General features: G+C 37.4%; 1 protein-coding gene across 1 annotated transcript in view; it reads left to right on the top strand.

The window, feature by feature from the left end:
* LOC148104161 (Fc receptor-like protein 5) overlaps positions 1 to 17232 on the top strand; it is a 50466-nt gene that overhangs the window by 1234 nt on the left and 32000 nt on the right. The window contains exons 3-5 of the mRNA XM_087836166.1: positions 77 to 343; positions 809 to 1072; positions 1195 to 1473. Of these exons, the coding sequence (XP_087692292.1) occupies positions 77 to 343; positions 809 to 1072; positions 1195 to 1473 (810 nt within the window). The remainder of the gene's footprint in view (positions 1 to 76; positions 344 to 808; positions 1073 to 1194; positions 1474 to 17232) is intronic.

Here is a 17232-nt window from a genome sequence, read left to right as displayed (position 1 = left end):
TATAAACTAAGGTTGTGCCTTCAATAGTACATGAAGTGTTTCAGATTGTTAACTTTGTGGTTGTGTTGGATTCTAGATGCTGTGCTAACTATTGAACCCAGCTGGTCCAGTTTTTTCATTGGAGAGTCTGTTACCTTCAAATGTGACATGAATGAAGGAGAAGACACTGACTGGTATTACCTAATCAACAGGGATGGTCGAGACGTTTTCTCCTACAGTCCAAACAAAGACTTCAAATTAGAAATTATATCTACACGTGACAGTGGTGAATATCAGTGCATTGGTGACAGGAAGAGCTCACGTGATAAAAAGAACAGTAATACTGTCTCTATAACTGTATTAGGTAAGTCTTCAGTGACCGACAGCATAAATGTATGATCCCTGTTCAAATAATCAACTGAACAACATTTAATTAAATTTGTCATTGAAACTTGAACTTGAACCAGGACCACTGTAAAGTCAGTGCGTCAATACTCACAGACTCTGCAAGTTGTCATTAACAAAATTAACAAATTGAGTTTTAACAACAGAGTCAATCGTGGATGAAATTAAATTTAATTACATTTCTAAAGGAAAAGAAGAAACATGAAAAGCTTCATGAAGTTTAAAGTGATGATGTTTCTGTTATCTAAACCAACTAACCAGCATTAGTTTACATTCAGGGCCATAGAATGGACAAACATTTAGACCGTGGTTATTTAGAGATCTACAAATATAAACATAAATATAAACTTTATTTTTTTTAATTTTCTTATGTTGTTATAATGAAAAACACATATTTATTTTTCTTCCTCTTTCATATCTGCAGATAGACCCTGGGCCACACTGACAGCAGGAACAACAATCATACCAGTAGGGGGCAGTGTGACACTGACCTGCTCTGTGCAGAGCTCTGATGGATGGAAATATGAGTGGTTCAGACGAACCCAAAGAACCTCTATAGTTCAAATCAGAGATCAACAAAACAGAGATATCAGAGTATCTCAAGGAGGAATCTACAGCTGCAGAGGAACAAGAGGAAACCCAGTTTATGCCACTGATATAAGTGATGAAGTCACCATTGAGAAAACCAGTGAGTTCAGAAATTTAGTTTAAAATATACATTCACTCATGATTATCAAACATACAATGTTAAGTTTTCTGTGTTGATTTCATGTTTCTATTTGTATCTCAACTGTTAATATGTGTAAACAGTTTCCAATAAAGTTGTTGTAAAACAACGACCCAACTGGCCTCAGATATTCAGAGGTGAGACGATCACTCTGACATGTGAGGTGCAGGAAGGAGGTGAAACCACTGAGTGGGAGTATGAATGGAGAGAACTCAGGACACCCACACAGTGGACACACAATAATGATGTGACATTCAGAGTTTCTGAGTCCAGCAGTGGAGACTACATGTGTAAGAGTCGACGCAGAGATGACTCATATTCTTCAACAGAGTGGAGTGAAGCCTTCACATTGTCAGTATCAAGTAAGTCATGTTTGTTGTGTGATCTCCATTTGACAAATGTCATAATGGTCAGCACAGGATGAATTCAATGGTCTACAAAGCATGTTACATTGTCAGTCAGACAAAGAGCTGCAGCTGATAGTAGCCTCATTGTAGACAGTTTGTCACCACTTTGTGTCATGAACTTTCAGCTGGTATAGAGACGCCAATGCTGACCTGCTGCTCCATCACCTGAGGACAATAATGATATAAAGATACAGGATAAGAAGTGTTAGATTTGTGTTCTCATGAGTAAATATATTAATTTATTTTATGTTGTGAAAGATGTTTTCTGATTGTCATTTTATTTTGGAAAGGATTTTATTTTGGTGATTACAGATTACTTCACTTCCTGTTCCTTATGTTCCGAAGCGCGAACTGCTGAAGTTTGTATGGTTTTCCCTCCTGTGTTGCTAACAATAAAAGAAACGGGAAAAGTAATCAACCAACCAAGTGTGTGCATTATTAAGAGAATATGGCCGAAGAAGAAGAAAACTCTTCGAGCTTAACAGGTTATGGGCCCAGACGTGACACAACAGGAGGAAGATGGCAGAGGTTAGTGTTCAACGGAGACAAAAACAGTTACGAACTTTGGGAGGCAAAGTTTCTCGGCCACATGCGGATCATTGGCCTAAAGGACACTATAATTAGCCACTAACCCAGATGCAGAGAAGAATGCTGAATGCTACGCTGAACTGATACAGTTTCTTGATGATAAAAGCCTTTCACTGGTAATGAGAGATGCGACTGATGACGGAAGAAAAGCTTTAAAAATACTACGTGACCACTACGATAGTAAAGGCAAGCCCAGAATCATCGCACTGTACACAGAGCTGACATCTTTACAGAAGAAACCAGATGAGACAGTGACAGATTATATTATCCGAGCTGAAAAAGCAGTGACCTCCCTAAGAAATGCAAAAGAAGTAATCAGTGATGGACTTATTATCGCTATGATTTTAAAGGGGCTTCCTGAAGCTTACAAGCCATTTGCTATTCACACAACTCAAAGCAGTGATGATTTAACATTCACACAGTTCAAAAGCAACCTACGAAGTTATGAGGAAACCGAGAAATTCGACAACAAAGTAAAAGCGGATAATGTGATGAAGGTTGATTTAACATCAATCACCTGTCATGGATGCGGAAACCGAGGACATTTTGTAAAAGATTGTCGCCAAAAGGGAACACCTAAGTGGTGTAGCTACCATAGAAGCTCAACACACAGTGATGAGACATGTAGAAGAAAAACCAAGTACAGAGATGATGCAAAACTAACTGTAGTAAAACAAGAGGACAAGAAAGAAGAGCAGACTTTTGTATTTAAAGTTAGTCAAAGACTTCTGCCTACTGACATAATAAGAGAAGGACTAATGGTGGACTGTGGTGTTACTTCACACATCATTACGGAGAAGAACAAGTTCATAAAGTTTGATGAGACTTTTGATCCTGAGAAACACTACATGGAGCTCGCTGATGGATCCAGGACAAACAACGTCGCACTCAAGAGGGGAGATGCCAACGTCTCTCTACGGGACATACAAGGACACTGTACCACCATCACACTGAGAGATGCTCTGTTCATCCCATCCTACCCTCAGAGCATATTTTCAGTGAAGGCAGCTACAACCTATGGAGCACAGGCGGTCTTCAAGAAGGGACAGAATGAACTAGTGAACAAAGATGGGACAATCTTCTCCATCGAAGAATACAACAGACTCTACTATTTGAAAACGGTAAACAATGAAACATCATTCAATGACATGATGTCCTGTGACACTGTTAATCTGGCATGTGATGTGAAAACATGGCACGAAATTTTAGGACATTGTAATGTTAGTGATGTGTTAAAGCTACCTGATGTTGTAGATGGCATGAAAATCACAGGCAGTGGCATGTTAGATTGTAATGTGTGCACAGAAGGGAAGTTCACTAACAACAGAAACAGACAAAGTGACCCAAAAGCGAGTGAGCCATTACAGTTGGTGCACACTGATCAAGCAATGGAGAACTCTTTTTGAAATGGGGAGGTGTCTTTTACTAGAAAAAGAGCTGCCAAAAGAATTATGGCCTTACGCCATTCAAAATGCAGCACACATCCGCAACAGATGCTACAGTAACAGGACTAAAAGTACACCTTATCAGATGTTAACAGGGAAAAGACCAGATCTCTCAAAACTGTGGATATTTGGGTCAGACTGTTATGCATACATACATGATCACAAGAAACTTGATCCCAGATGTGAAAAAGGAATATTTGTGGGTTATAGTAAAAATAGCCCAGCATACCTGGTTTATAACCCTCACACAGGAAAAGTGTCAAAACACAGACTTGTGAGATTTATCAAGAAGAACACTGTTGAACAACAAACACAGACTGATGAATATGACACAGAAATTCAGACTTATGAGCATGTAGTGCCTTCAAAAGAAAGTACAGAACAACAAAATGAAAATGCAGCAGAGAACAGACCTCCTAGAGAAGAGGAAACCGACACAAATGAACCAAACCCTGACATAGAAAGAAATGAGGGTGATGAGCAAAACCAAACTGAGCGCTATCCTAACAGAGAAAGGAAACCTCCTAAATATTTAGAGGATTACACATCTAACTGCAGAGATTTAGCAAATGCAACTTCTGTAAGTGTTGATTATTGTTACAGAGCAACCTGTGGAATCCCCCAAACCTATAAAGAGGCGCTGATGTCACCAGAGGCACCAAGGTGGAAACAGGCAATGACAGAAGAAATCAACTCTCTGAAAGAGAATGACACATTTGAACTGACTACTTTACCTACTGGTAGAAAAACCATTGGAGGAAAATGGGTCTATGCCCTCAAAGAAAATGAACAAGGACAAATATTCAAAGCCAGGTTTGTAGCAAAAGGTTACAACCAGACACAAGGAATAGACTACCAAGAGACATTTGCACCAACAGCAAACATGACATCTGTGCGAACCCTAATGCAAATAGCAGTCCAGAATGATCTTATTATCCACCAAATGGATGTTAAAACTGCATATTTGCATGCTCCCATTGAGGAAGAAATATACATAGACCAACCAGAAGGTTTTGAGCAAACAGAATCAGGAGAAAACGTGGTGTACAAATTAAAGAAATCCCTTTACAGGTTAAAACAATCAGGTAGAAACTGGTACAAACTCTTGAATGACTACCTTGAACAAAATGACTTTGAAAGAAACCTTTCTGATCACTGTGTATACAGGAAGGATATTGAACATGAAACTCTACTGGTTATCATCTGGGTAGATGACTTGATCATTGCGGCTAGCAATACTAACTTGTTAAACACATTCAAAGAAACAATGAGGTCAAAGTTTAACATGAAAGACCTGGGGAAAATATCCAGTTTTCTTGGGATACAGTTTATACAAAAAGAGAGTGAAATCAGGATGAATCAGAAGAGGTACATTCAAAGAATATTGGAACGCTTTGGGATGTCTGAATGCAAACCCAGATCCACACCGTGGGAACTAAAAACGGATACTACTACATGTGGAGGAAGTGATGCAAATGAGACTGTTAACTCAAGAGAGTACAGAGAAATAGTGGGCAGTTTGATATATTCCATGACGTGTACGAGACCAGATATAAGCTGGGTTGTTAGCAGACTATCTCGAACACTAGCTCAACCCACGAGAGAGGACTTATTAATGGCAAAACAAGTCCTCAGATACCTAAAAGGCACAAATGACTTTGAACTGATCTTTAAGAAAAGCAGTGAGGATCTAGATCTAATTGCTTACAGTGACTCTGACTGGGCATCCTCTGTAAAAGACAGATGCAGTACAACAGGCTACTGTTTTGCACTTACTAAAGAGGGACCAGTAATATCTTGGAAAACAAAGAAACAGCCTACAGTGGCACTCTCAACAGTGAAGCTGAATACATTGGTCTTGCAACCACTACTCAGGAAAGCATGTACTTAACCCAACTGTTAAACGGCATGGACAGAAAAAGGTACACATGTACAAAACTGTTTGGGGACAACCAAGGGGCCATTGCTTTGAGTAAAAACCCAGTGAACAGACAGAGGTCAAAGCATATTAATGTGAAATATCACTTCATTCGTGAAGCGGTAAATGAAGGGAAAATCCGCATTGAACACTGTCCATCAGAAGAAATGGCTGCAGACATACTAACAAAAGCAGTTACAAGAGTGAGACTCAGAAAGTTTCAAAAATGGTTCTTTGGAAATGCATAAGATGCTATGGGTTAACAGCATAAGAACAAGGGGGGGTGTTAGATTTGTGTTCTCATGAGTAAATATATTAATTTATTTTATGTTGTGAAAGATGTTTTCTGATTGTCATTTTATTTTGGAAAGGATTTTATTTTGGTGATTACAGATTACTTCACTTCCTGTTCCTTATGTTCCGAAGCGCGAACTGCTGAAGTATGTATGGTTTTCCCTCCTGTGTTGCTAACAATAAAAGAAACGGGAAAAGTAATCAACCAACCAAGTGTGTGCATTATTAAGAGAACATGGCCGAAGAAGAAGAAAACTCTTCGAGCTTAACAAGAAGTGTAGCATTTTTCAAACTTGCTCAACAAATAACTACAAATCTCCAAATTTTATTAAACAAAAACAAAATCATCTTAGCCTAGGATCTTATGCAAATAATGTGATCTGTTAAAATAAATGACAGTATTAAATAAATAGTTCAGTCCACTGTGTAATTCACTATGCCTAACACAAACAGCAGGGTGGCATGCTGCTTTGCACTGGTTTCAAATCCACTGTCTGTCTGAGGTCTTTCAGTGTGGAGTTTGAATGTTCTCTCCATGTCTGTGTGGATTTTCTCCATACTCTCCATCTTCTTCCCACAGTCCACAGAGTTAATGGGGTTAGGGAAATTGGTGAATCTAAATTGCTTGTAGGTTTGAATGTCTCAGCCCGGTAACAGATGAGCGACTTGTCCCGAGTAGCTTCCTGTTAGCTGCGATATGGTCCAATACCTTGTGACCCTAAATTGTTGAAGCAGAATACATTAATACTGGTGGTCGTGGCTCAAGAGTTGGGCGTTCGCCTTGTAATCGGAAGGTTGTCGGTTCGAGCCCCGGTTCAGACAGTCTCGGTCATTGTGTCCTTGGGCAAGACACTTCACCTGTTGACTATTGGTGGTGGTCAGAGGGCCCGGTGGCGCCAGTGTTTGGCAGCCTCACCTCTGTCAGTGCGCCCCAGGGTGGCTGTGGCTACAATGTAGCTTACCATCACCAGTGTGTGAATGGGTGGATGACTGGATGTGTAAAGCACTTTGGGGTCCTTAGGGACTAGTAAAGTGCTATACAAATACAGGCCATTTACCATTAATGAGTTTGATTGAAAATAAATGCAATGATCAACAATCAGATTTGACATTTTAGTCAAAATATTCAGGGTTGGAGCCACAACCCAAAAAGACATCAGTGCAAAGCAGGAAATGAAGGAAAATTGAAGGAGGGAAGTTAAAATAATGTTACTGTTGCTGTGCTTACCATCCTCACCAACACTAGAAAGCTCCAGCAGGAGGCTAGAATATTGAGATCATTCCCTTTAAACCCACTCCCAGACCTTAAAGAGGTGTGTGCGTGTGTGAATGTGCCTGTGCACCGATTCTGCAAAACATAAAAAATAACATTAAAAATGATGTAGATGTAGGAATTATTTATTTTATGTAAGTCATTTTTTATAGAGTGTAAAATTTGTGTTTCTCTTTGCCTGCTTGTTTTTGTGACTAAAATAAGCAGTCTGGTGTTGTCATTGTTCAGCTGGATTATTGTGGGATCAGGCATCTCTGAAAGAGGAAAAGTATCTTGATGACATCTATCAAAACTTCAAATGGCCTGCAGCATTTATTTTGAATGAATTTTATATTTTTTTCTTATGTAAAACAATCATTTTAAAACCACACCTTAGCGGCATCAGCTCATCACACCTCCACTGCATTTAAGGCTGTACTGGCTCCTGAGTTTCTTATTGTTGTGTGTGTGGCTGGCAGCTGACAAGCTGCAGCTGAGAGCTGAAGGAGCAGCAACCGAAATAAAGTGTTGAAAAGCGTTGAAATGTGGACGGGTCTGTTGTGCGTCTGTTACAGTTTGGAAAGTCACAAGTAACGCAAACTCAACGAAATAACAAATAATATGAAAATGCTTAACGAGGGTCACAAAATGTTACAAAGTCTCTTAATTAAAGTTTTACTATTTCAAATTCCTCTTTGCAGCTATAATGTGTATTTCCTCCTGTGTGGTCTGACATCTGAACCTCAGATTATAAGAAGTCTTCTTGTGAATCTGTTGTTGTGGTGGGAGCAAAGAGACGTCACACAAAATAATGGAGAGGAGTAATTTATAAATAAAATAAAGCATCACAATGAAATGGAGCAAAAATGCATTCACTGAAAGGATAAAAGGCATTCTGGGTGTGTAAGAGTGGAGGAAAGTGAATTACATCAGTATAAGCACAGCTTGGACCCTTTTACCATCCTGTGGTTATCAAAAAGAAGGATGTACTCATACCATGGCAGTTTGGTCTTATTGCTTCTTACGCGTTGTTGGAAATCTAAATAGAGGTATAGTGATGTTGAATTCTGACAACATCAGGGCAGTGCAATCCTAACCTGTTTGTGTGGAATAATATATTTATTCTTTCTATCTTTGTCTAAACTCAACAGATCAACCAAAGGCTCAAATAACTTCTGATATGAGAGACGTTCCAGTAGGGGGCAATATGACTCTGAAATGTTCAGTGAACCCATTATCATCTGGATGGAGATACTACTGGTACAGAGATGAGAACTTGTCTAAACCTCTGACCACACAAGATGCAGTTTTCCACTTAAATGGCCAAATCAGAGTCTCACAAGAAGGACTCTACAGGTGCAGAGGAGGAAGAGGAAACCCAGTTTACTACACAGAGTACAGTGATCCCTTTAAAAATGGTAGGTTTTTTTCAGCAGTAAATTTTCTATTAATACAAACTGTGAAAAAAAGTTTTATTTTCTCCTTTTTGTGCCTGTATTATTGATATCTGAACACATTTGGCATCAGATGGGCAGAGCAGAGAAAATAATTATCAGATGTGAGAGCCACAGAGACGACACTCAGTGGGAATATGAACAGAGGTCTATCAAACTTTGAAGGAAAGGGCAAAGGCAGAATGAAATGTGCACAGCAGTCTTCAACAGACTGAAGTGCAACCATTTTTTTAATACGTTTTATAAAATTAAACAATTTTTCCCTCATCCGGTTTCTCTCCGGATTTTCCATCTTCTTCTCACAGTCCACAGTTGGAAACTGCAGGCAGCGTAACATTTTCAGTCAGACAAAGAGCTTCATGTGATCGTAGCTTTCTCACCACTTTGTGTTTGAACTTTCAGCTGGTGTATGTAGCGCAGAACTCATATGCTGCTTTCTCACCTGAGTACAATCATGAAAGAAATAAACAGAAAAAATATTGAAGTACTCATTTGTAATTTTAAACCCCTGTAACTAAGAAAACAACTATGATTTCACTAAAAAAAGAATAGAACTCATCCCGCCTCATCATCTCATTCAAAATAAATAAAAAACACAGAAGCACACTGTCTCTTTCACTATGACTTCATCAGATTAATACAAAAATGCAATGATGAAGAAAAACATCAGAAATAATGTTACTGTGTACGCACGCCCAGTCACCTGCACACAGCTGCAACAGGAGGCTGGCATATTAAAGTCATAAGACACCCTAAAAAACGTCTGATATTTGATTATAAATCCTGGTCCCCATGAGTTTGAAGGCATTTTTGAGACTCAAAATGTGGTTTTAATGTCAGGGTTACAATTAGGTTATGGTTAGGTTTAGGGTTGGAGTCAGTGTTAGGCATTTATTTTTGATGGTTAGGGTTAGGTAGGGAAACCATTATGTCAATGAGATGCCTGCACAAGGATATAAATACACACACATGTGTATGCGTGTGTTATATTGATGATGTGATTTGTGAAATTTTGATATAGTCTGTATGTTTTGGAGCAGATTAAGGAATTAGTCAGAAGTTAGAAATAACGTATTTGGAGTTGCTGCTATTTCAAATGTCCCTGTGCAGCTATAATGTGCATCTCCTCCTGTGAGGTCTGGCCTCTGAACCTTACACTAATGAGATGTCTTGTGTTTCCTGGTAAATCGGTTGTTATGAACAGTAGCTCTGAGGGAAGCATCATGCAGAGTACAGAAAAAGATTAATTTATAAATGTAAAGAAGAGTAGTGGTCAAATGGATTCAGAAAAAAGAAAGTCTGTCATGTGCACACTGTAGCATGTTTTATGGGGGGAAATATGTTTCTAACAGATAAACCCCATCAGTCTGAAAGACAGACACGAAGACAACGCAGAGATGAGACTAAAGGTACAGAGTGGAAAACGTGAGGGAGAACTAACTAAATATAAACCATAAAGTGATGAATAACTAAAGCTGAAAAGTTTAGGCATGAATACAAGAATACAAATGAATATAGAAACAAAAACAACAAAGCAAGAAAATAAACCATAAAGAAGCCATATGAAGTATCAGACCTGAAATACATGCTAAATATAGAAAAGTGACACTGGGGACGTAAAATAATACAAAACTACTAAAAACAGAGAACAAAACACAAACTTAAATCACTTTACAAACCTAAAAGGAATCATGATTGCTATTTACAGTAAGTGGTCCCACTTTTAAATGTTGTCAAGTGTGGCACATGTGGCTGTAGCTCAGGAGGTGGAGCAGGTCACCTACTGATTGGAAGGTTGGTGGTTCGATCCCTGGCTCCTCCAGTCTGCATGTCAAGTATCCTTGGGCAAGATACTAACCCCAACTTGATGCATCCATCGGAGTGTGAATGTGTATGAATGTCGTTAGAAAGCACTAAGTGTAGATAAAGTGCTTGTGAGAATGGGTGTGATTGGGTGAATGAGGCATGTTGTATAGAGCGCTTTGAATACTCCGTGAGAGTAAAAAAGTGCTATATAAGAATCAGTCCATTTACCATGTATTGAAGAGGTTGTATGATATTATTATATATCTTTAAATGATAGTTACTTTTAAGACAAAACTAATGTTTTGCACTTCATTGTTGTTGTTGTTAAGCTTCTTTCTATCCCTACTAGTGTTACCAGATCAGCTGACTCAACTGAGTTTGGTTAAGTTTATTAAAGTTAACAGTTCATTTTTCTTATTTGCAATAGCTGTGTCCAGTTCTTCATTTCTTCTTCTGATGGTCACTGGACTCATTTCTGGAATCATATTTATTTTGCTCCTGTTCCTGTTCCTGTACAAAAAGGTCTACAAAAAGAAAGGTGAGACTTTTACATATTTTACTCTTTAAAATATTTAAATATGGAGATGCAACATTCCAAAACTGAAAACTGTTCACAATATTATATAAAACATAATAAACTATGTGAACGTTAGTGTCTTATTTTGAATTTTTAATAAAGGTTCTGCTGATGACCAGAGGGTGAGTCAGTATGAAAATCAACAAGAAGTCTACTCCACTCTCATTCATGGTTAGTTTTTTACCTTGTTTAAAATATCCTGATGTTTTTCTCTTCTGCAGCTTTAACACTGTTGAATTAAAGAAAACAAAGACAATAACGAAATTTAATCATTTACAGCATTTATAAGTAATAATACATTTTCTAATTTCACTGTATGTTTGTGCTTACACTGACATTAAAGCTTATCTTATCTCATCTTGTCTTAGTATAAATGTTACTGACAAGAATACTTGTGTTTACATTATGTGGTGAATCATTTTCTCTGACTTGTAGGTGATCGTTCTGTCTATGAAACAATCAGAGGCTCTGGAAATACTCAAAACGGTACAGTATCAACTTTAATATATAGTTTGTGGAAGCCACGTAATTATAAAATAACAGTGATTATCACTAAAAACAACACTAACATTATTATTTTAGTTTGACCAGAGGGTTTTTACACCTATAATAATAATGAACTGCAGAGCTGTTTCAGACTGAGAGTATATTTGAATATATTTTACAGCAGTTCAGTGTTGTTAATGAATCCACTGGAAGAGAGCATTCATCTAATGTGCTCATTTAAAGCAGAATATATCTGGAATTTTGAATTTATTAATTTATCTGTGCTTTACCGCCCTTGCTCTGTATGAAGCTGGGTGACCTGTGTGCTGTAGGTCCAGTGGCTCCTTCTTGTGGAAAGTCAGCGATTCTTTCTATCGAAAGTGGGTGAGCTATGAGAAGTGACAGTAGTTTGAGCATCTCCTTTCCTATAACTCAGTGGTTCCCAAACTTTTTTTTTTTGACCCCCTTTTGTTTTACAAGAAAATCTTCGTTGTCCAGTTGAAGCCAAAGACAAGATATGCTTCATTATATTTTCTATGGCTTGGAAGGAAGTTGGGTTGGAAGCATATTTGGCAATGCTTCAACCTCTGCTTTGCGTTTGTGTGGGAGCCCTGTCAAAAAACCTGTCCATTATGCTAGCAGTGCCCAAGAGTTCATTACCCCCACTCCCTGCAATGGCCTCCCACTTTGGGAACCACCGTCATAACTGAAGACTAATTCTCATTCTCAACCATCAGAGCTTTGTCAAGTCCCATTCCCACATATTTCCCACCATTCATGGACCATCAAGTTACAAATTATGGGCACAAATATACATTAACATTTTCTAGTAAAGTATTTAGGTTTAACATTTAACTAAACATCTGAAATATGTTTTAAAAATGATTCTCCGATGTTTTGTTTTTATATTATATTTTTTAATTTTCACTGAAAAATGGAAATATCAGTAGGAATATATTGATAATGTAAACATTAAATCATCATTATAAGTGAGGCAACTTTCTTAGGTTCATTGATTACATTATCTGTGTCAGTGTTTTCATTTTAAATGGTTGTGATTTTCTCCTTAACATTGTACAATAGGTTGGTTAGAAATCATATTAAATACCATAATATAGACTTAATAGTGTCTTTTTTTCCAAATGGATATTCCCATTAAGTATTCATGTTCTTTACAATCGAATATTTTTTTTTATTAAAGCTTTTGTATAACATTTCATGTAACAACAAAAAGTTAAAAAAGTGTTATATGTAATATTTGTAGTGTGTGAAAATGTGGCTTTAAATTCAGCTGTTTCTTTGTTACAGTAGATATAATGAGAATATTTTTACACATTAGATCTTCTACGTTATCCCCAAAGTAATGAAGAATACATACATTATTTATAAATAGTGTATGGATTTGAATGTATTGTGTATTTCATGTCTATTTTTTTCTATACAAATTTGCAATACATTTGTCTTTATGGACCTGGAACAGCAAATACAGTGGTGATCATTATCTTAAATTGTTATGTGCTTTTGGCCTTTTTTTGAGGGATGAGTGTGGTTTTACAGTTTATTTTAAGTCAGTGTCAATCATGTTCATACATGTACAGCAGCAGTAAACAAAGCCATGATTGCTCAATTCTCTAAGACAACTGGCAAATATACAACACTTTCATGCATTGGCCTACAGTAGCAAAAAGGTTCAATCTGGTTGAATATAGTGAAAAAAAAATCAAATGCTTTTCTTCAAAATGAAAAGCTGACAATACAGAATGCATTGTTTTATACTGCAGTGGCAGAGAGATTTAAATGTGGTTTCAGTGGAAGCCAACAAGACATTATTCTCCATTGCACTTCACAAAACAATGACATTACAATTAAGTCAATTTTGCTGCTGATCTTTGACATGTCCAAGACTCTAATCACCACGAGTGTCCTTCCCCTTATTAGATATTATATGCAAAATAAACATTTCAACAAAAAACAAATAATTAAAATGTTTAAACTGTCATTTAAAGGCTTAAAATATCGGAAAATTGATGGAAATATCTTATTGCTTGATCATTGAGATCAAAAGATCTCAAGTTGATTCGGTGATTTATGAAATAAAGACAAAAATACATTCTTATGTGACGATTTCATGGCAGATTTTGTGTGTGAACAGTTTTTGTCCATTAAGGTGTCGAAAGAGTTTAAAATGTAAGTGTTAACAATGATAATCTGGACTCCACTCACCCGACTTTCAGCAATATGCAGGCTTTAAAACATGGGACAGTACAACTCTGGGCCTTCTATGCAAACACCATGGATACACACAGCCAGTGCCCTCCTCCCAGTAGCTAGATCAGACAAACGTGTCCTGTTAATACTCAGTAAACTCATGTCAAAGACTTTCTGTTCTGCTAAAAGCAAAAAAACAGCAAAGGATTTATCTGCTGCAAAACTATAAATGTAGCACTTATCTATCTGATATGACTGATCCAGGCAGTTTGAGATAAAATATCAACTGTGTTTAAGCCTCTGCTTCACTAATTTATAAAAGGCCTTCATTTAGCTCCTCAACAGAAGCTTTTTAGCTCATCTGCATCAAATGTTTGTACTGCATAAAAATAGCAAGTTGCTTTTCAAGTCCACAGATGTGCATCTCACGGTATCTTGTGATTGTAGAATTGCTGTGAAATTTAAAATACCTAAATTGTACAATATAAACTGCTTTTTAAATGTGGCTTGTAGTTTTAACTTTTAACATTAAAACTAGAAAAGTGCTGCATAAATCTCACTCTGTGGTATCTCTTGTGAAACGGAGGTGTTATTTGAAGACAACATGAGCTTCTGTCTCTTTAAGGGTTTCATGAGAGTGAACAGGGGAAACACCCACTGCTAAGTGGGTGTGCTCTGTGTATAGTACTTGCCGATTTAAAAATAATAGTAATAAAGAAATAGAAATAGAAATTAACAGGTGTAACTGCGGGTGAAGCAACATCATACCTTAATTTTTTTTCCCCATTTTCTTTCTCTTCTTCTGTAAAGTATAAAGTACAAAGTGTGAAACTCTGACACATTGGTGTGGGCACAAAGTGTCAAGTTCAGCATGCCACACTTACACCTTTGTCACATGTTTAAAGTTTATTTGATTTCAAAACCATTACCCATGAGCCTCATGAACTCAGCCCAGCTGACATCACCACAAACACAGCAGCACAATTAAAGTAACAGAGATATAATCTGAGAGAGGGGGCAGAGCTTCCTCTTGCCTCATGCCCACTTCTGGTTAACGACACTATTTCTGTTTAGCTTGAGGTTGCTCACATGTGGGTGAATTTATCACCAAACCACAATTTCATAGTTCAGATGTATTTTCAGTTTTATATTTACATCTTTGTTTATCAGCATCAGTTAAAACTTTGTTCTTCTATCAATCTATTTTGGTCTGTATTTGTGTAGCGCTTTACTTAATCCCTAATGACCCCAAAGTGCTTTACACTACATTCAGTCATTCACCCATTCACACACAAGCTCGAACCAGCAACCTTGCGATTACAAGACAAACTGCCAACTCTTGAGCTACGATAGACGATATAACCATGATTTTCTTAATTGTTTATAAAGTTCTGGTTCTCAGATGGTTTGGAGCCTATCAAAGCTGTTTTAGGATGAGAGGTAGGGTACACCACAGACAGATGAAAATTTCAATAAATGTAAAAAAGTATAAACACGTCATGCTGTGGTCAGAGCTTGTTAAAGAGTGTTAGCTCTGTTGAGAAGGAAGGAAGCTGAGAGAAGAAGTAAAAAAAAACCCTCTTTGTTTCCTTCACAGCTCTTTGGTATCTGCTGTGTTGCTGCTTCACTCTCTGTCTTTACAGAAAGTTGTAGAAGTTTTCAGACGTGTCACTGCTGGATGTGAGGATGGGAGCCACTTTGCTCTGTGAGCTGGGCCTATTCTGTGAGTACATCACTGACTTCTATTGTTTGATTCATACTGATCCATAAACATGTTTTAGTAAGAAGAACAGAGCATCAGTCATTTGTACCATTTCAGGTCATGTGATCAGAGAACTCTCATGTTTTGTTATTAATATGTAATATCATATTAATAACAAATATGATATCTATATATCTATCTATATATCTATATAGCTATCGTTTTGAGTATATATAAACTCAAAACGATAGCTTTAACGCTGCAAAACTTCTCATCCAAATATAAAGCAAAACTAGAAACTCAAACACTAGAAAATAAACCAGAAACTGAAAACTAGGAATTGACCTGGAACAGGGAGGAAAGAAACACAGAGCATTATGAGTGTGCGACATGACAAATGACAGAAAGAAACACAGGACTTAACCCTCTGGGGTCCAGGGTATAATTGGCTGTTTTTGACTACTTTTGATTTTACCTCTATAGTTCACCTTTGAAAACTGTTTATCTTGCTTCGTTTGGTATCATTATTTTCAGCACAACCTCAAATATCTGAAATTTGAGGGGTTCTTTTTCATTTTGCTATACTATATTAGCACAATTGATCTAAATCCAGACAAAAAATTCAAAATCCGAGTAGAAAAAAGTTATATTTTTTACTGTAAAACCCACAAACATGTTTAACGAATCATTTTCATAACTTGAAATGCAAATAGAAATTGTACATTTCTAAAAATTATGCACAAGTTTTGCAAACAAAGTTATTTAATACCATTTACCTAAAAATGCAGCCAAGGCCTCAGGCGTTTTTTATATAACCATTTAAATCTATTTACAGAACAATCAGGTGTGCTGCATCAAATAAGAAGGCACACAAATTACTTGTGCCACTTCAAAAAAATAGTTATTGTTCAGTGTGAGACAGAGGAGAACACCACAGGCCTAAACCCTGCAGGTCTGACAGCAGGAGGTGTATCAGTCCAGTTTTCCATGTGGAGACAGCGTTTACACTGGAATCTGCCTTTGGTGACTTTTTTTGGAGCAACTGTAACATTCAGCAGTATAAGTGACACACGGGACAATGGCTGTATCCCAATTCAGGGTCTGCAGCCTTAAAGTATGCAGCCTCAACGATCCTCAAGGGCCGTGTGCTTAAAGACCGCTAAGGCCGGAAGTGCGAGGCTTGTGAAATGGGACGGTCTAACCTCCGTTGCACTGCCAGGTTGCCTAGCAACCATGATACTAACAGCTGGAAACGTTTCACACAGCATTGTTTGACAGAAATGAAGGAGAAAATCTTTTGTTCATTTGTTTGTTTGTTTCTACATGAGCTTTGATCATTCTCTGTAAGATTAAGCTCAGCTATTGAACGGCATATATTTTAAAGTAAAGGCTTTAAAACCAAGTTAGTACAAATGTCACTAATGTCACATAACTTTGCCGACATGTGGCCAACAGGAATGTTTTAATGTTCTTCGTTATTAAACATTTGCACATAAATAAGTGACATAATATTCAGTACCTACTTAAAGTTTACTCGTCGGGCGCCCCCATCCGCCGTTTTTTTTTCGGCAAAATTATCCACACCCACCGCCGCGCTATGCATTCTGGGATATGTTGGGCTGGATATGTTAAGGCTGCAGACCCTTGCTGTGTCCCATTTATCCCACAATTCATAGCACGGCGGTGGGTGTGGATAATTTTGCCGCAAAATACGGCAGAAGGGAGCGGCCAAAAAGTGAACTGTCAAAAGTAAGTACTGAATATGACGTCACTTATTTATGTGCGAATGTTTAATAATGAGGAACATTAAAACATTGCTGTTGGCCACATGTCGGCAAAGTTATGTGACATTAGTGATGTTTGTACTTACAGCATTAACTTGGTTTTAAAGCCTCTACTTCTAAATATACATATAGTCGACCTTAATCTTACAGAGAATCTGATGATTTTATGGATAATTAAAGTCAGTCATATATCCACAAAC

Source organism: Neolamprologus brichardi, chromosome 3, assembly GCF_056152115.1.
Source record: "Neolamprologus brichardi isolate AB-2024 chromosome 3, ASM5615211v1, whole genome shotgun sequence".
NCBI classification, from domain to species: Eukaryota; Metazoa; Chordata; class Actinopteri; order Cichliformes; family Cichlidae; genus Neolamprologus; species Neolamprologus brichardi.
The sequence above is the reverse complement of the archived record's forward strand: the minus strand, read 5'-3'. Positions and strand labels throughout refer to the sequence as shown.